This window comes from Mastigoproctus giganteus, chromosome 13 (assembly GCF_048544385.1).
Source record: "Mastigoproctus giganteus isolate SK-2022 chromosome 13, ASM4854438v1, whole genome shotgun sequence".
Taxonomy (NCBI): domain Eukaryota; kingdom Metazoa; phylum Arthropoda; class Arachnida; order Uropygi; family Thelyphonidae; genus Mastigoproctus; species Mastigoproctus giganteus.
This window is the reverse complement of record NC_143587.1, coordinates 68,046,419-68,067,079: the sequence shown is the minus strand read 5'-3', so window position 1 is coordinate 68,067,079 and position 20,661 is coordinate 68,046,419. Positions and strand designations below refer to the sequence as shown.

At 34.9% G+C, this 20,661-nt stretch overlaps 1 protein-coding gene across 7 annotated transcripts in view; it reads left to right on the top strand.

The window, feature by feature from the left end:
• The window catches only part of LOC150076140 (upstream stimulatory factor 2-like), a 340,777-nt gene that overhangs the window by 152,389 nt on the left and 167,727 nt on the right, over positions 1 to 20,661 (top strand). For 6 of the 7 annotated variants that reach the window (XM_090387166.1, XM_090387165.1, XM_090387168.1 and 3 more), the window contains one exon: positions 9,310 to 9,432. The exons of the other annotated variant lie outside the window; for it this stretch is intronic. In XM_090387166.1, the coding sequence (XP_090243292.1) occupies positions 9,310 to 9,432 (123 nt within the window). The remainder of the gene's footprint in view (positions 1 to 9,309; positions 9,433 to 20,661) is intronic. 7 annotated transcript variants of the gene reach the window in all.

The following is a 20,661-nucleotide window of genomic DNA, read 5'->3' as shown; positions in this document are numbered from 1 at the left end:
TTACCTCTAAGTCTTTCATTTTCTACTAGTGTAGTACTACACCGTTGATAAGTTATTCTGGGGTTACTGCTACCCATGTACAGTACATTGCATTTGTCAATGTTAAACTTCAATTTGCCATTTCTCAGCCCATCAACCCAATTTTCCTAGATCTTGTTGCAGTAGTAGATCACCCTGAAGACTGTCGTTAACCACTCAGCCAACCTTTGTATCTTTTCTGCAAACTTAGTGAACTCCACTAAGTGTGATGTATCTTCATCAATATCATTGATAAATATCACTGATAACATTAGTCCATGAAGAGCAGTGTCCATTGATAACCACTCTCTATCTTCCACTTAACCATCCCTTTATCTGTAGCAGTAACTTGCCCTTAATGCCACATTGCTCCAATTTGTACAGCAGTCTTTTATATGCAACAGTATCAAAAGCCTTCTTGAAATCCAAGTATATGTAAAAATTATTTTTGCATCCATTTCCTTGGTCATGCATCAAAGTAACTTGTCAGATTGGCTATACAAGACTGCCCCTTGATAAACACATGTGAAAGCAGTATAATTGTATGCCAGTCCAAATGGTCCTGCATTACTTCTTTAACCAATGATTCCATTACTTTCCCTGGAATGGACGTTAAGCTAACAGGTCTGTTATTATGTTGCCTTTTGATCCCCCTTTATGAATTGGGGGTATATTCACACTTATCCAGTCTATAGGGATCTTCCCTGAATCCAAGGATGCTCTCATAATTATGGGTAAGGGTTTGCTTACCTCCTTTGCTGCATTCCTTAATATAATTGGATAGATTCCATCCAGTGCCTTTATTGTCCATGTTCAACAGTTTCTCCTTCACTTTCCTTTCAGTTATCACAAAGTTATTTAGCTCCTCATTCAAGTTTGATAAATGTCTAGCATTCTCTTCCCTAAAGTATTCCTCATGTATGAATTTAGATGCCAAATGTATATTCAATTTGTTTGCAACCTGAGCTGCGGTTGTAACCCATAGATATCAGGTGGCCCAGTATGATTCAACCCTTTTCTTCCTCTGTTAATACAAGCATAGAAGTTTGCTGTTTTTCTTTACATTCTTTGCCAGAGATTTCTCATAATTTGCCTTAGCTTGCCTAACCTGCTTTGTGGCTTCTGTATCATCTGATCATTTATATGCATCCCATCCACTTTTCTTCTCTGCCATGTGTCTCAATAGTTCATCTGACATCCATTTAGGTTTAAGTCTTGAACAGTTTTTTTTTTTTTTTTTTTGTATGAAAAACCTAGTAGCTTCTTTGATTTACCTCCCTGAATACTTCCCATTTGGAATTTGATGTTGGTAACATCATCTGTTGGTCCTCCTGAACACAATTTAAAAACTGTCTGAGACTTCTGTAATCACCCTTACAAAAACAAAAGCCTTTCCCTTTACCCTTGACAGTAGATATGTCTTTAATTAAATTCCACATTAGTACACTGTGGTCGCTGCCACCCACTGGGTCTTTTACCTGCAGATCCTTAATGCATGAAGAATCACTGCTGATAACCAGATCAAGAGTATTGTTTCCTCTTTTTGCCTCTCTAACATGCTGTTGTAGAAAACAGTCTTTCAAGAAATCCATAAGTCTCTCTAGTGTGTGTGACCAACCCACAAATTCCAGTCAACATCTGGAAAGTTAAAATCCCCCATTATGAAAAATTTTGATTTACCGATCCACTCTGTTTCTCTGTATAACTGTTTGGTATACTTATCACAGTCTTTAGGCATATACACACTCCCACTCTCAATTTTGTTTCCCCAGTGCTTACTTTTATCACACCAGACTGACCCAACATTGTGCTCATCACTCAAGTCAACTGTATGCACTGCCCTAGATTTAATATTCTTCATAACTAAGAGCATAATCCCTCCACCTCCCCTGCCCTGTCTGTCTTTGCTGTATATATTGTACTCCCCATATTCAAATTTAGCATCACTTATGTCTGAGTGACACTGTTTCTGCTATTCCTACAATGTCTGCATTCAACGAATTAATCAGTACTTCAATTTCATCAAATTTATTTACTATGCTTCTAGCATTAGCGTACATGCAAGTATATATGCATGTGTTCTTACTCTTAGTTACCCTAACAAGCCCATGTATTCATTTGTTCCATGATAACTCACAGCAGGGCCTGAAATCCAAGGCACCTTGCTTTCTAGGCTGCTGCATGTATCAATAGTAGCAATGCCAGAATCACTTTTACCTAGGTCTGTGGCTCTGGTTAAACTATTAGTCTGGTTATCTCCCCAAGCTAGCAGTTTTATGACCCACCAATCACTGCCTCAGAAGCCTCAGCAAATATTCTTGCACTTCTATTCAAGTGTATCCCATCACTGTAAAAAAAGTCTCTCCTGTTAACAAGCACAGACCACACTGAGAAAAATTCTACCCCATGAGCCTTGCACATTCTCTCCAGAGTCGAATTGATTGACAAGACTCTCAACATGTACTCCCTCCTATTGCGTTTGGGCAGAATTGAAGTCACTTTCAAATTCCATCCTAACTCGACTTTTTTTTGCCAACATTGCCCTGTACTTGTTAAGTAAGTCATCAGATCTCTTACTCTTAATATCATTAGTGCTAGTGTGTACACTATCATTATCAACATGTACAATATCATTAGTGCCAACATGTCATTTTTCAAACTTATGTTCATGAAATAACAGCAGTCTGAATATAGGGAATTTTTTTCTCCCTATTTACATTGTAAAATAAATGCATGGTTGGCTTCTAACAAATTTTCAGATAGACACAGCTGATGATTATTTACCAAAGAACTTTACATTCCTGTGGGAAACATTAGATTATCTATAAAAATAAAATTATCCCTTTAGAGATATGAAATATTGTTAGAGCACATTAACCCCCCATTGCTTGAGAGAAACCACCAGTAATATACAATGTTTTTATTATGTTTTGTAAACTTTTCATGGGTTATCTGCTAAATGCCAAACAAAATATTAATTTCTTGTAATTCATTTGATAGTATGAACCGGAGCTATAATGTTCAATACAAAAAAATACACCAACCAACAATAGTAATAAGAAAAAATACTTTATTTCTGTCCCATATGTTGAATATTGGCACAAACAACTTAACAGATTATTTGAAGATACCAAATTTAAAATTGTAGCCAGGCCAATACGGAAATTACACACTATACTGAACTATGCTCAGTCCTTTCCTCGTTTGCAACACAAACAAATAACCTAGTATACAACATTTCTTGCGGTGGTTTCTTATCAGGGTTCTACCTGCTTCCCTCTCAATTTTCGTGTTAATCAACACATGGCCTCAGTTCATGCTTCTCGTTCAGCAGCATCAGAATTAGCCTTTCATGCCGTTAATGAAAAACACTTTTTTATTTGACGAGGCCAAAATACTTAGTGTCCAACGTAATTATACAAGACTATTAATTGCAAAAACCGTTGAAATTAAATTACACGAGAATTCTGTTAATGTTTGCCGGCCATATCTAATCTCCGACTCATGGTCCTTTATGCACATGTGTGAAGGCAAATAATTCCTATTTAAGTTCCATGCTCACCCCTCGAAAAGCATTGTCAGCTTCAGAAAGGAAAATCGTTTTGCATTTTTTTTTTTTTTTTTTGTTAAATTAATTTTTTACTTGATTTTTAATTGTTAATTATTTCTTACTGTAATGTAAGATTTTCGATTTTTTTAAAAATTGTTTTCGTTTTAATTTCTGGAGGGTATCGTATGGAAGTTTTCTACATATCATATTGAGGTAAACTTCTCTTATTCTTTTACAAAAATTCATTGTATATCAAAATGAAAACGAAATATACTCTATAATCAGCTTAGAGAATATTGGTGAACAGAAAAACTATAAATAGTGGCATGTGTAAAATGTCATGTTATCAGTGGAGGGTTAAACACTTGAATTCGAAATGTGCTTATTTATTATTCTCTTAAGGTGACCCACTTATTAGATGCAACTTCAGAATATGAATAAATGAAAGAATGGCTTTCTCTGAAAAGTTTTTTTGAGTTTATGCATGGTTAGCCTTCTGTTGAAACAAAATTATGTTTGTGAAAATGAGACTAGCAGCACCAGAAATCTAAAAGCACCAATATTACGTATAACACTAGCTGTTTTCACTCTTGCCAAACGCACAAAGATTTTAATGTGTAGAAATAAAAAGTTGGTCAAATGAAAACTACAAAAGTTAAATAAAAGTTGAATTTTACGAATGAAACTGCACATGTCAGTCTTCAATGTAGGCCCCATCCTACATTGAAGACTAACACTTCTGTGTAGGCTCAGGAAGTGACATCTGCACTTTCTGCATTAATGTCTGGATTTCTTAAGAGGAGTTTTGTGTTGGTGTTGAAGCATTCATTCACCGATGCCTTGACCTCTTCATCTTAGAAGTGGCATTTTTTAGTTGCCAGAAAAGGTAATAATCATGTGGAGCTAAGTCTGGTTTATTTGGAGGATGGGCTTTAATTACTCAGACCTCATTTCCTTTGTCCAATTCACTTTGATTAACTGAATTTGATTTGATTAACTCACTTTGATTAACTGTGCATTTGATTACCCATGCCAGACCTTTTTATATTTTGTGTATAAAATTTTTATTAATATCTATAGAATAGTTGAATATTTAACCCCAGGGGCTTACATCTGGTGAGATGGGCTTGGCACACCCAGGGTCCTGAGCTGGATATCATCGTTCTTCTCTTTCTTGGTGATTCCTCTCTCTCTCTGGGTAACTTGGATTTTTTTTTTTTGGCTTATGCAGCATACGCCTCAGGCTTCCTTGCACTATATGGATAATAATAATAATAATAATAATAATAAATTTGCCATAAAAGGCAAAATAATATAGATTACAGTATTTATCAAATAAATGTACTGTGGGTTCACAATGCTTCGATTTCTTATTCCTACACTTTGTGTGTGATTGTTTTCATTAAAGGGCAATTTGAATGTCAGCCTGTTTTTCTGCTTTGTAGAGATATTTTTGTATTAAAATATGAACTAAACATAAATGTTTTGTTTCATATTTTTGAAAAATTACACCCAGTGTAATCTCTGCTGGGCAAAAAAAAAAGTTGATACCAGATTACTTCTTGTAAGTTCATTTTATCTTCTGCTCTTGTTTAAAAAAATGTAAAATTAAGTTACAAACACAGATAAATTTCTCTTTAGGAAATTGCACAATGAAGTACTGTACATAAAAAATCATGCATTTCCTTTGAATAAATTTATTTCTTTTTAATTGATTTTATTTACCTCTATTGTATACCAATTTTGAATTTCCTGTGAATAAATTGTATTTTTTGATGAATTAGAATTCTATTCCCTTTCGTTAGCTTAGATAATCAGGGTTCCATAGTTTGAGCTTTCATAAATCTAATTAAAAAAGTATGCTATAGTAATCTGTGGAAGCATTATTCCACCTAAAAGACCTTTACTTAAGCTCCTTCAAGTGAATTCTATATAATTGCCTCTGTTTTACTCATTTTTTAAGATATGTTATAAATTTTATCACTTAAATCTTGTAGTGAACATTTATAAATGTAAGATTTTATTAATAACAGATCCACAGTGGGTTTGGGGTCCAGCTAATTCATATACAGAGTTCAGAAATGACACCAGTTTTTTTCAAAACTGCACTTTTGCGTTTTTTTTATTGCAATTTTTTTATTTTTATTTTTAGTGATCACTGTTTACTGATTTTTACAGTATTATCACAAGTAAAGAACCTTGAGAGTGTTGAAAATACATGGTGCATGGCACCATTATTATATAAATGGAGAGCAGCCTGCTAGAAGTTTCATCCTCTGTACTGTTTACTCTGTGTGGAACAATCATCAGGCATCTCTCATATTGTGGAGTTATGCTTCATAACTGAATTCCCATCATTGCATCACCAGGATACCCACCCACCCACCAGAGATGGGCCAAATAGCCCTGAAATGGTGTTGTCTGGGTGGTGGTATCCACTAAGAATAAGTAACAATAGTCTTCTCCATTGGTGAAGCATCACTTATTCAAGGTAGTGCAATATCATGGCAACTCGTGAAGGTATTGACAATATGAGATATAACTAAAATGATGCTGTTTTAAGCTATTTTAGAGTTTTTCTGCATACTAACATGCTGCTATTGCACAAATTTGTACATTGTCCTTCCTTCATACGTATTTCCTGAAAATTACAATCTACAGAAGTTCAAGTCTAATGTCAACAAATATCTTCTTTCATCTTCTCAGCTTCCAACTCGTGATGGTACTAAGTACTATAGGTTCTTATTCCTCTCTTGCTTGGGGTTTTCATAAAAAAAAAAAACATATGCTCTATTACTCATTCATTCCTCCAATCAGTGAAATGCGTGGAAATAAACATAATATCCAGTACTTCAGCTGTAACATATGGAATATGAACAGCCTATGCCATATATATGAATAAATAAAATAATAATAATTGCCTGATTCTGTTAGTCCCATTTTAATGAAATTTGGAAAAGTGTGATGAATCTTTCAGAAAGAGCCAAATGTAAAATTTTATGCAGCTCATCTGCTAGGAGTCCATTTATTACATGCAGATGAATAGACAATATGTAAAGTTAATAAATGCTTTATGCATAACCCCAGGGGCTCACATCTGGCGAGTATGGACTTGGCACACCCAGTGTCCTGAGCTGGATATCATCATTCTTCTCTTTCTTGGTGACTCCTCTCTCTCTCTCTCTCTCTGGGTAATTCAGAATTTTTTTTTTTTTTTGGCTGGTGCAGCATAAGCCTCAGTCTTCCTTGCACCATATAGCCAATAATATCTGTTAACATGCCTAAAAATCCTGTGCCTTGTGCAAGTACCTTGGTTTGGAGTAAATTGAAAAGCTACAAAAATAATTGCTATATTTGCTTATCGCTAAAAATATAGTGAAAAGTGAAAAATAGCAAGGCTTTTTAACTAAAAATAAAAAGAATAATAATATATTTGAATCTGCCCTTTGGTGTAAATCCACTATGTATGGATCTGATTTGCTTATATTTTCTCCACCAGAAACTCACTGAATTCACCATCCAATTCTGAATGTAATGTATAAAGCTACAGTAACTATTCCCAGCATAAAAATACATGTGAACTACAAAATTTCACAGAAAACTAGATAGATGATTTCCTAAGATAGATTTGAATTTTCCAAAATCTTTTTCAGAGATCCTCAGATCAAACACTCCAGGCTAACAATCTACTCTCTTCGGGGTCATAATTTTCTTGCTATGAGCACTGTAAGGAGGAGTTCATCCCATATATTTCTTGGGAAGCTCACTCATCTAATGAACAATTATTTTCATATTAATGACTCCTTTCCTTTTGGTGCTCCAGTATATAAAACAAATGAGTGGAGACCATTCATCATTCTTCAGAAACTCTTCTGAAACTCTAGTTTTGGAGGGATCCATAAAAAGACTCCTTCAAGGGAAGGATTTGTATGAAAACGCAAAGTTCTTAAGCTGAAATATAAAGAATATAATTGGCTGCTTGGTAGGGACTTGAAAGTTCTGTGTATGCTGTTGGCTCAGCAGTGGGTTACACTAAAACACTATGTTTCGTATAAGGATGGGATAGCAGGGCATGACATTAGCATTGGCCATGGAGAGATAGCCTTAAAGAAATGTATTGAACATGCAAGTGGTTGACCCAGCTAACGTCCTGTTACCTCACTTTATATCAGTTTAGAGTTGATTGAAGCAAATGATAAAAGCTTTAGAGAAGTATGGTAATTGTGTTAAGTATTTATTTTTAATCATTGTCCAAGTTTATCTGATGTGAAACTCAAAGAAGACATGGCCACAGATAAGGAAATTAACTTCAAATGAGCAACTTGAAGGAAAATTTGAAAAAGAAACATGAATTGGCTTCAAAAATATTGTTCACAAGTTCTTAGGGAAGATGCCAATTATGAATGTACCATTGAAAAAGTTGCTCTAAATTTCCAAAATTAGGATATAATTTTATTTTATGAAAATTTCTACAAAATGCTATGTGAGAGTGCATGAAAATTTTATTTCATGCACTCTCACATAGCCTTTTGTAGAAAATCTTGGTTCTGCAGATTCCACCAAAAATAAAGGATAAGGAATGGAGATACCAGGGAAAATGTAAACATGATGGCAAATTACTGCTGGTATTTTAAAAGGAGACAGCTGGCATAATGCATAAAGGAGAAACCACAAAATGTCATTTGAGGTTAAATGGCATAGAACTTATTCTGCAAAATTTTGTGAACCTACATAAATATTTACTTTTATATTAAGACTTTTCTATTTTCTTCATTTTAATTTAGTTTTGTCTTTATTATTATAAAGAGGTATATATTATTATTTGAACAAATTTAAAACTTGGAAAATAATGAAAAACATATTTTCCTTTTTTTATAATTTGTGGAAATTTCATACATAATATGAAAAATGATGTCATATTTGAAATCAGTGTGGCATATTAGAATAGAAATTTCATTCTATATTTACATACAATTTTATTGTATGCAAAAAAAAAAAGTACTTCCAAATTTGTCAGAGATAAATTTTCACAAAAGCCTATTATGTACTGAGAGATTCTGCTTATACTCTTTCAGCATGCAGGTGGAAGAATTTGTGTTAGTATCCTGCTGTGTTATGGGTTTTTGCTTTGGGATTCAGATTCAAAATTCTGCACCAGCATTTAGTGGACAGGCAATTATCAGCACATCACTCTGATAAAAAAAAAAAAAAGATTCCTATACCGTCGTGTACATTTAATGATATTGCGCACTGAAAGATTAAATATTACATAATTTATTATAAGAAATTTACAGCTGAAAACTTCTAGCCATTAAATAAACAGGAACAGGAAAGTTCGCCAAAGTTTATATCCAGTTTGGGTTTAGTTTTGATCTTTTTCATTTGTAACATGATTTATTTAATGTAGTATAATTTTTTGTTAAATAATATAATAATTATAAAGCTGTCGTTGCCCTGGTATCTTGAATATCTATAATGAATAGCCAAAATATTAAAATCAGCTGAACATTTCATTATCAAGTGATAACTCATTTTTCTGTTTTAAAAGAAATTTAAAAAATGCTTCACTGATTTAGTATTCTGTTTTTAATATAAAAATTTGTCGTTAATTTTTAATATATATTCATATTAGTTCATATCCACATCAAAAATGCTTCTATGTTGGTATCAAGTTTCGCTTAAAAAAAAAAAAAAAACCTCAGTTTCCTGTAATTTTATTTTTTATGGTTCCCCATTTTCAGATAGTGCCATGGGTGAATCAGTAGAGGAGCAAGCAGCAGCAATAGCAAGTGTCACTCCTCAAACAGCAAGTTTACTTGATCCCACTGTACAGTATCAGTTTAGAGCAGAAAATGGTCAGGGAGGTAACTGAACTTTTTTCTAGTGGGTTAAATAATTTTCCATTCAAGTTTCTTATCATTTATATTGTTATTTTTAATTATGAGGCTCAGTTTCTTTGCCCTTGGTTGATTTACACCTGTTGCTATTGCAGGAAACTGGTGCTCTGTCAACTGTCCAACTGTGTTTCAATCTCTACTCCCCAAAGTAGCTCATTATTTATAGTCATACCTGAAAAGTTTAAACTTATAAATAAAAATATAATTTTTAAATAATTTTATTCAGTTCAAGTTCGAAATATGAAATGTGTTTATGAAACATACTACACTGCATTTTACGAACACAATTTAGACAGTTTAATTAATTATTAACAATACATTGCAATACTGCAAACATTTTTGTAACACTGGTTCCTTCTTCTCTGAATAAATAATTAAAAAAAGAAAAGAAAAAGAGTTATTTCATTATCTTAGCTTCTTTGTGTCTTGCAAGATGTAGCTGGAGGATTCTGCATTATGTAGATATCTAAACATAGTGTTTTTTTTTTGTTTTTTTTTTTTTTTAAACTATTTATCCACAAAAGAAGGAGCCAAAGTTTTCTAAGACATTTGGGATGCAGTTATTAATTAAATTATATAAATTATGTTCACAAAACAGTGTAGTGTGTTTTATTATCAAATTAGTTGTTCCTGCATTATCACCATCTCCTTTAACTCTGTCATTATTTAATTTTCTTCCATATTTTTAATCCAGAATAATTACAGATGTGTGGCTTAGTCCAGAATTCTGGAACGGTTCATGAAACTTCTATTTAAAATGTACTGCAGAACAGTGTTAGTATCATGTTTTCTAAATTCACTGGAGGCTGGGGGAAATTCTTAAAAAGGCCTCTTCATGAGAATTGTAGTTAGCCAGTCTCAGATGGAAGAGTAGGGATTTTGGGTGAGTTAGTCTGGATTGTTTCACTTACACAACATGAAAAATTCGTGTGTAAATATGCACTTGTATACAATAAAGATCACTTCTCAAGAAAAATGGTGCTAGTCAAAAAATGTCTTTTTTTTTAATTAGTGCAGTAATGCAAACAGATATGAGGCACTTAACCTAAACTATCATAAGAGTAACTGTGGTACATACTTGCTGCTGTAGAGTGAAGTGTCACATTTCTTCTAAGCAAGAAAGGTCAGCCATGAATCCAGATATAGTTACACTTCTCATTTTGAACTTATATCACTTTACTCTAGACACTGCAAATTACATCATCTGTAGAATAGTCACCTGCAAAGAGAACTGATTGAGATGTTTAAGGCTTTGAATGCATTGAGTAAGTTACATATTGATGGCATCCTTGCTGAAACAGTACATGAAGGGGCATAACTTTATATTGAGAAAAGATGGTTGCAGGTACGTGTGTAGACATTTGCGTTCATCCAGCGGGTAGTTGATTGTTCGTACAAACTTTGATCTGTTGTGTGTGAGTGGGAAGTTTGAATTAATTCATGGAAGAACTAAACAGATTATTAGAGGGAATTGGAAAGGTGATATAGGGAGTGGGTTTTTTTTTTTTTTTTTTTGCTTGATGCTGCTTTCTTGCATCATTTACCATTGCTAATACTAATTCTCAAGAAGATGTATTGTCTGATCTGATGTACATCTCAAGGAGATGATTTTTTCATGAAAATGGTCCAGAAACCATAATTTTTTTTTTTTTTTTTTTTTTTATTCTACTTTCTAAACTATGCTTGGCTTACTAAATTGTCATATGTGTATCTGTGACACCACCCTAACCTAATAATGTCTGTTTATAAAGTCAGTGGTTTATTCATCATTTTAAAACAGTTTGGCCACCATTAATTTAAGCATTGCTTGCTTGTAACTCATTTGTTTACCATCTGATTCAAACCAAATTGACAATACTGTTGGGAAGGGTAGGGGTGCATTTTGATTGGATACTTCCACTTTGACTTACTGTCCTAAAACAAGATGGCTGCCACTTGTAGTACAGGTCTAATCTGTTTGACACTGTTCCATTTACAGTCTGATTGAAACAGAATTACAATAATTGATTTGCAATACAAAAATTGTCCTAGTGTGCATGATTGACTGAATCCTATGAGCTATTCTTGCATCATGTTTGTGCTGTTCAGACAACACATGAAGTTGTCTGAAGTGAATAGCATGCAATTACCCCATCTTTTTCCTTATCGGTTACCCCCACTCTTTTTCATTATCAATTATTTTGAGTTTGGTACTAATTGAATGGTATGTTATTCCAGAATTACCTCTAGCCTAACACAATACCTTGCATTAATTGCTGTTAAACCTCAGCTGTCCATTTTCCTTGAAGTAACATACCCTGATCACTGCCATTCATCACCATGGTCACCTTTGTCATCAGACGTTTTGTATCATCAGTTTTGGTTGATGGGAATGGAACTTATTTTACATGTGGTCAGTGTACAAAATGGCAGGATCAGGTAGTTAAAGTTCAAAAGAATAAGAACTATGTGAAGGGATGGCATTCAGTCATAGTTTATCTTTTTTTGTGGAAGTCTTCCATCAAAAAACTTCCATCTTTTGTTGTGGAAGTTGATAGCCTAAATAAATTTAAGGCTGAGCTGGACAGGCATTTGGAACAAATGGAGGGGTGAAATTTGGAGGGCGGTTTTTTTTTTTTTTTTTGACCAATGCTGCATAAGCTTGCTTTCTTGCATCGTATGCCTTTACTAATGCTAATGTTTATTTACTCAAGTGTATGAGTGTTTCCTGCAACAGAAATTGTTCAGCACTTCCTCTAACGGAAGTGTTTGGCAACGTTTTCTTCAAAGCTATATGGGTGTGCAGCCCTGCACACCCATATATCTTTGAAGAAACATTGTTTCTTTATGATATTGTCAAAGGATAATGTTGAGAAGGATTTAGATAATATGGAGAAAGTGGAAACAGGTAGAGGGTTGAGACAAGCGTCTCTCTAATGATAGGTGCTGAAGCATACAAATTATGGGGAGGGGTAAATTTTTTACAATTTGGAGAATGTGGTAGATGTGAGGTTTGTGACCTTAACAGCCATTCCAACTGTTGTGTAACCTGAGTTGTTACATGTGAGCATGACCATAAAATAAACTTTCTGTTTATTTCTGTGAACATAAAATAAAATTTCTGTTTATATTCTGTGACAAGGGTCAGAGAAGTTTACAAGGAGAGAATATGAGATCACTGTATTTAACTATCTGGGCTAGAACCACAGTTAACTCTAATGTGTGTATCACTGTACCCTTGCATTTGACCATTTGGCTCCTGATGTAGTGATTCCAGCTCATTGAGATCAAGATCTTTATTTTCTCCTGTAACTGTTAACTTTATGTCTTCAAGCTGCATGATTCATGTGAATATAATTATGAGCAAATAACTGTAGCATGCTATTTCTAAACGTGTACAAACAAAATAGAAACAACTTGTACTTCATTCGTGCTATGGTGAGCTGAATGTCATCTTATGTCCATTCTGCTTATGAATTTATCCACCATTCATCCTATTAGTCTTTAAGATCAACAACATTAGCCTTTGCTACGGTGTTGATCTTAAATAATTTTTCAGTCACCTGTGACTAGAAAAAGATCTTTTCAGAAGTGGAAGTTGTTATTGGTATGGTGAGTACTAGTCTGTTAAGTAGTGCCGATTCAGTCAGTATTTCAGAAATATGTTTCTGAATTTCCTTTAATTGACCAGATCTACAAATTATGGGCCCACCGTATTTTTGATTTTTGAAAAAGCTGGTAGTATATCTCTGTGCAATTTCAATTTTTTCTCATCTGAATCTCCTTTATAGATGTTGCAAATGGCATAGGGATCCTAATTTTCTTAAGATGAAATTTTACAGTTGTTTAGGAATTTGCTGGTTTCATTTGTGAATCTTGAGTTAAAACGTGAAATGGTATCAATCAATTCAAAATATATTTTCATTAGTAACTATTGAGAGTTTGACTTGAGATTCAAATGCATGTCATTTTTTGATTTTTGGGTAACCATCCTCTGATGTGGTAATTTCAGCTCATTGAGACAAGGCTTTTACATTCTTCTATAGCTGTGAACCATCTTATATCTTCTTAGATCTTCCACAAAGACTTCTCAATGATTCTATTACAAAATTTGTTTTTTCACATGCCCACTGAAGTGATACATTTTTCTCCTCTAGAGAAGCATGAATCTCATATTTACTTTTTTTTTTTTTTTTTTTTATGTGAACACTAAACACGAGAGGTATTAGAACCTATAGTACTTAGTACCATGCTTGGTTTGGAGATTGAGAAGACGAGAGAAGATATTTGTTGACATTGGACTTGAACTTCTGTAGATTGTAATTTTCAGGAAATACGTATGAAGGAAGGTTGTTCCAGAAAACGGCAGTTGAATGAATAAATGAGGAAGATGAAAAGTTGGTTCTGTGGGTTTGAAGTTGGACAGTAAATGGATGTTGGCTGGTGGCGGCACGTGTTCGGACTGTTTTGAAAGAGAGAGCGGGAATTATAGAAGCTAATTCAGAAGAACAGTGCCCATGGAAGTATCTGTAGAAGAGGCAGCATGCAGCAGAAACAGTGCGTCTATGAGACAGCAAGTGGAGAGACTCTGTTAGAGATGAATCATTAATTAACCTAACTGCCCTCTTCTGAATGGAATCAAGAAGCCTGAGAGAGGTTTTGGGGGCACAACCCCAGATGTGGGAACAATATTCCATGGCAGGGCGGATTTGCGATTTATACAGAGTGAGCAGCTGTTTGGAAGAAAAGTAACGCCGAGAGTGAAAGAGAAAATCAAGTTTTTTAGATGCAGAGGAAGCAACATTTGTAATGTGCTTGTGCCAAGAGAGATTAGAAGTCAGGGTAATCCCCAAAAGAGATATATCCTTTTGCCTAGAAATTGGAGTGTCACTAAAGATAAGCATAGGAGCAGAAGAATCCTTTTTGCGAGATATAAGACAAGACTGAGTTTTAGAAGGGTTGAAATCAACTAAGTTGTCTTTGCCCCACTGGAGAATTACCTGAAGATCGGCATTTAAGGAATTGGTAGCAGATTTTCGAGAAGTTGAAGCTGATTGAGCAGGACAAGGTTTCTCAAAATGGAAAGTTGAATGCAATGTGCTATCATCGGCAAAACTATGGATAGAATTTCCAGTCAATGGAAGAAGGTCATTGATATACAAGAGGAAAAGAGTGGGGGAAAGAACTGAACCTTGGGGGACACAGGCATTAGTGGAGAAGTTAGAAGACAGAGAGCCATCAACCATCACCCTCAGTGAGCGATCAGAGAGAAAACTGGATAACCAATTACTAAAAACAGTTGGCAAACCATAAGATGGAAGCTTGTTTAGAAGACCTTTATGCCAAACACGATCAAAAGCCTTTGAGATGTCAAGAGTAACTACTTGTGTTTCACCGAACCTTTCCATTGAATTAGTCCACAAATGGGTAACATAAGCCAGAATATCACCAGTGGATCGACACTGACGGAATCCATACTGGTGATCGTTGATCAGACGGAAGGTTTCTAGGTAGTTTAAGAGTTGGCGGTTAATTGATTTCTCCATTACTTTAGAAAGAGTAGAAGTAATTGCAATGGGACGATAATTGGATGGCAGGGATTTGTCACCCTTTTTAGGAACTGGCTGGATATGAGCAAATTTCCAAGCAGAAGGAAAAACACCTTTGGAATAAGAAAGTGGAAAAAGGCGGCAAAGAATAGAAGTAAGTTCAGGAGCACAGGTTTTGAGAACAAGTGGAGAAATACCATCAGGACCTGGAGCTTTCTTAGCATCGAGATTCATCAAAATCCTTCTGATATCCTTTTGACGGAAGACCACAGGAGGCATTGAATGGAGTGTGTTGGGAATGGTGGGAGGTGTTTTATCAAGATCATTAATACATGAGCTGGAAGAAAAATGGGATGCTAGCAGGTCAGCTTTATCCTTGGCTGAAGTGACAACAGAGCCATCTGGTTTGGACAGAGGTGGGAGCAGAGATGGGCAAAAGTTGCGGCCAATAGCTTTGGCAAGAGACCAGAATGCTCGGCTACCATTAGGGCAAGAAGCAAGTTTTCTACTCTTAGCCTGTTCAAACTCTAGTTTGGACTGATTAATAACTGCTTTACAATTGTTGCGAGCTTTGGTGTAGGCAGAAAATGAAACTGAAGAATTAGAGACAAGCCAATTACGATATGCAACATTCTTCTCTTGGACAGCCTTAGCACATTTATTGGAAAACCAAGGTTTAGATAAAGGACGAGATTTTAAAGTGGAGTGTGGGATAAAGGATTCCATTCCTGCAAGAATAATTTCGCTGACACAATCTGAGCAAACGTTGACATCAGAACTTTTGAAACAGTAATCTGACCAAGGAAAAGAAGAAAAGAAGTCTCGCAGGTCATCCCATTTTGCATTCTTGTAATGCCAAACAACACGAGGTTGGGAATAGCCATGAGATAAAGGTTCCATTGGAGAAGAGACAATCACCAAGTTGTGATCTGAAGTGCTTAAAGGAGGTACTACACTTCGACCGTGTACTTGGAAGGGTTGTTTGTGAGAAAAAGATCAAGCGTATTGGCTGTATGATTAGGATTGTCCGGTATTCTTGTAGGTAAATGAACAATCTGTGCTAGGTCATTAGTAATTGCAAAAGCCTCAGCATCTCGACCTGCTGGGTCAGTGTGACTAGAAAACGGAAGCCAGCTGGGGTTGTGAACATTAAAATCACCAAGGAAAATTACCTCACTGTTAGGAGAGTTGGACTGGAGAAAGTCAAGTTGCAACGAGAGGAAGTCAAAGAGCTCCAAGTGATTAGTCGAGTTGGGAGAACGGTAGAGACAACAGATGAATTTGACACAATGAGGTAGAGAGATTTTAAGCCAGAGAAGATCAAAGAGAGGAGATTCCAAATTGCCAAGTCTCTGACAGGGAATATCAGAACGGACATATGAACAAGTACCACCTTTGAGGCGAAAGGAATCATACAGCGAATAATTTGGGCATCTGAGATGAGCAGTAGTTGAATCAACCAATAACTGAGATTCTGTCAGAAAAAGTACATGAGTCTTCTTCAAACAGGCCTCTGAGGTTGGGTATATCCATACTGTGACTTTAGTGTTTTGCACCAACCTTGCGTAGAAGTAGAAATAAAACACCAGGGAAACTAAACTTTTGATAACTGTATTTATAATAAGTCAAAATAACCCGCATCTACAATAAATTTAACTTTACAATAAACTCTACATGTAAAATATTAAAATCTGCTACATTACAATCAATAAAATGTATAAATATACAGATTAAAACGATAAAAACCGTAGCTTTCAAAGGCTCAGCCTTCTTCTTCAGCGGTAACTCTTGCTATGCAGTACAACTTTAAATATCAGCAGGCTAACGGTACTCCTCACGTGTTTCCATTCTCGTGTGCCTCGTTCTCTCGCGTTGTGGAACTGGAAGTGGCCCGAGTGGAAGCCACACGGAATCGTTCATCTCTTCTGAGGATAACGGTCTCAAAGATGGGATGAAGTACATGAGGTTTGGCAGACTGCAAGTGGAAATGGACATCGTTGAGATTAGAATTGAGGCCACGTATATTTGTGAAATGAATTAGGAAGTCCTTGGGAGGTTTAGATCTTTTCGCAGATAAGCTTGCTCTATTAGTTTGACAATTCATGGTGTATTCAATAGTAAGAAAAAGTGGGTGGGACTTGCTGTATGAAGTAATGAAATTTTTGGATATGGCGTACATGTGGTAAGAATATACCCAGATCCTTGATATAACATGGCTTCGACAATGCTCCCCGCATACACACTACTCGGACTCCCTCCAGTCACTATCTGTCAGAGTAGAGGTAGCAAGATTATACCGGAAGCCTCCTAGAGAGTTACCAGAAATAAAGAGTTCTTGTAAACAATAGAATTTTGGTTTCCCTTCTATCAGTTTTCTCTGTTTCAGAAATTTTTTCTATGAATTTCAGGAGATCTGAGAGTTATGGTTTGTTTTCACTGAATTAGAAAACTTGATAACATATAATCCACCTTGTGAATCAAAATTACTGTATGTATTCTTTGCTTTCACTATCCTTCCATTGTAGTTCTTTGGAGGAGAAACAGTTACGGAGAGTCATGGAAAAATCTAATAATTTTTTTCATTTTATTCAACATGTTTTAACTGGGAAGATTTTTAATCATATCTTGAAGTCCTAAACTTGTACAATAATCAAGACATCATACAAACAAAATAAACCCTAGTAAAAATAAACTGCCGTATCTTCAGCACTGGCCTTGGTAATCAAAATTTTAAAATCAAATCCTTATAACATATATTAGGTTGAACAGAGTTTCTGATATAGTGTTAGAAGTACTGAGAAAGCCCATAAACAATTTTTCAGTTCCATAAAAACCCCTAAAATCCTCAATCAAAAACCTAGGACATAGAAAAACTTGTGCCACATCTGAAAAGTCTTTTGTTTCATTTGCTATAATTTCATTAAAATGTGCTTTCTTTTATTTTCTGAACAATTTTTGCAAGAATATGATGAGTAATTATATCAATCATCTTATTGGTAATATCATAGGACAAAAAGGTTTTACAGGAATCAACTTGTAGAAACTTCTCAGCTTAAAGCAATCTTCTCTCAAATCTAATAGTGTTCTAATATTGTTTGTTTTGTTGCTGTGCCTTCTTATGATCAATCCCTGAATATATGGATACCAAAGTGAAGAAAACATTTTCAAGAGGAAAATCTTGCATTTGCCTATTTCTTTCTTTTTCATATTAGACAGTTGACGGAAAATATTAGTATGTGCTTTGACACAAACTGTTTTCATCCATCTTTATGGCAGCTAGATTTTGCATGTTTATTAAGTTTCTCTAAAACCCTCTTCCAGTTATCAAAACCATTCCACAAGAATGCAGTTTGTTTTGTTGAAAATTTTCTGAACTTCAGTCATGCATTACTCAATAGTGGTAGCCATAGCAAAACCGGGAAAAGATGCTTCCTTCCCCAACTGTTATCGTCCTTAAACTTGTTTGCAAGATTGGCAGAAGGCTTTATCACTCACCTCATCATAAATTAATTTTCTGATCACATTTCTGTGCCCTTTGCTAGGTGCCTTTTTACCTATCTCAGCTTGTGATTGATTCAATTCAGAAAAAGATTTATTTTGGGTATATAACAAATTTTTCTTGCTTTCCCTTTTTTTGTTTGCAGTGGCAGTTTCAAAAAATGAAAAATCCCGGGAGAATGCCTTCCTGTCAGTCTCAAGTAATTTTTTACTCTCAGCAGACAGTCTTCCTCTTTTGAACTGTGTTCTACTACCATATTTCTCTGTATTCCTTTTTTACGAGTGCCAGATGAAAATTTAACTCCAGCTTTAGAGTTGGAAAGAAATTTTTTGTTGTTTTTTGTTGTTTTCCTGTTATAATGTATGGAGGATGTTTTCCTGTTATAATGTAATTTCCTGATATGGAAGATGTCTGATTTGTCTATACAACCCATATTTTGGTTTTAAACAGTCATGCATATGCAGGGTTTTGCTGTCTTTTACCAGTTTGACAATCTGTTTTATCTGCTTCATTCATTTTGTAACCATTAATTGTTGTTAACCTGTGTACAAGCTTTCCATGTTTCAGATTTTATGTTCTGTTTGAATTTGACGTATGTGTATGTTTCCTATTTGACTTTTTATTACTACAATTGTCCATTTTTTAACATGATTTTGGAAAGTTGTTGGTGGAGTTCCTGTTAAATATGGAAGTTTGAAGAAAGGGCCAGAAATCAAATAGTAGTCATATGTAGTAAATGGCCAAGTGTTTTAGAATTGACTGCATCAAAGACGACATAAAGATAGACTAAATGCAACTGATTATTACTATTAATTCCTTGAGTGGCAAGAAAAGTAGCATCAAATAGATTTGAACTTGTGTGGATTTTTTTTTTTTTTTTTTTACTGTAATGAAGATCCTGCTCAGTGTTGAAGGGAAGGATTTGGAATCTGGGAAGAAGAAGTTTTTAGTAGGGAGGATAAAATGGAGATGTCTCCAACCTTTAGGTTGTGTAGGATAAGGAATTTTCCTTACAGGAAAGATAGAGCATTCATTCTAGTATTCAAGGAAGTATCTCTGCTCCAGATATTTCATAAAGATAACAGCAAGGGGGTTTGTAGATGAAAGTGCTAGCAAATTTTAACACAACAATAGAAATTGTGTTGTCATTTTCCAGAGGATGCTGTTCAGTAGAAGGTTTGTTAATGGCTGCCTCAACTATTTCAGAGTTAGTAAGTATTCAGGAGAGGCTAAGAGATGGGAGGAGAAATTTTGTTGCCAAGCTGATGGAGACAAAATTTCTCCTCCCATCTCTTAGCCTCTCCTGAATACTCATTAACTCTGAAATAGTTGAGGCAGCCATTAACAACCTTCTACTGAACAGCAAGATTCTCAGGTAGCAGTGAATGGAGTGCATCTGCAGGCAGAATAAAGGCCTGCAAATGCACTTTTGTTGCTGTGCCCTTTGTTGTAGGAAGCTATAATTTAAGACAGTTAGTAAGTTTTACATTTTTTAACTTTACAAAGCATGCTCTTTCCTATTAATATTTGCAACATAATTGGGGAGTTAAGTTTTTGTTTTTTTCCTTAAGCACTTTTGTTATTTTAAACACCTTGTCAAGTTCAGAGTCCCACTGTAGTTTTGAGAATTGAAGAGAGATCCCAGAGGAAAAGTTTAAAGAAGTCTAGAGTCTGGTTTATATTTGTGAATTTAAGAGGGAAATGCATCCTGCTTTCTTTCCTAGAAGGATTCTCAGATACGTGAGAAAAAGAGGAATAAATTTTTTTCAATACTGAAACTTAGATAATGGGAAGATGATTAGAGTCAAAGAATATATCATTAATAAAAAGTTAAGTATTTTAATGTCGATGGATTGAAGAGCTAGAGTGATTATCTCTATTGGGAAATGTAATGATTTGAGACAGCTTTTTAAAAAGCCTTGAGTTGATTATTGATTAGATTTTGCTTGCTTTTCATTCATAAGAAGAAAAGGAAGTTAGTCTCCATAGACAAGTGTAGGAAGTTTAAAATTACTGGAAGAAATAATTCACATTATAAACTCTCTATATACTTCAAGACATGTTGTGGGGCAAGTATACATTAATAAAATTATAGCAAAAGACTTTTCTTCTTGATTGCTTTGAAGCAATTTGCCTCAATATAAATTTCTTCATAGGAATTAAAAGCAG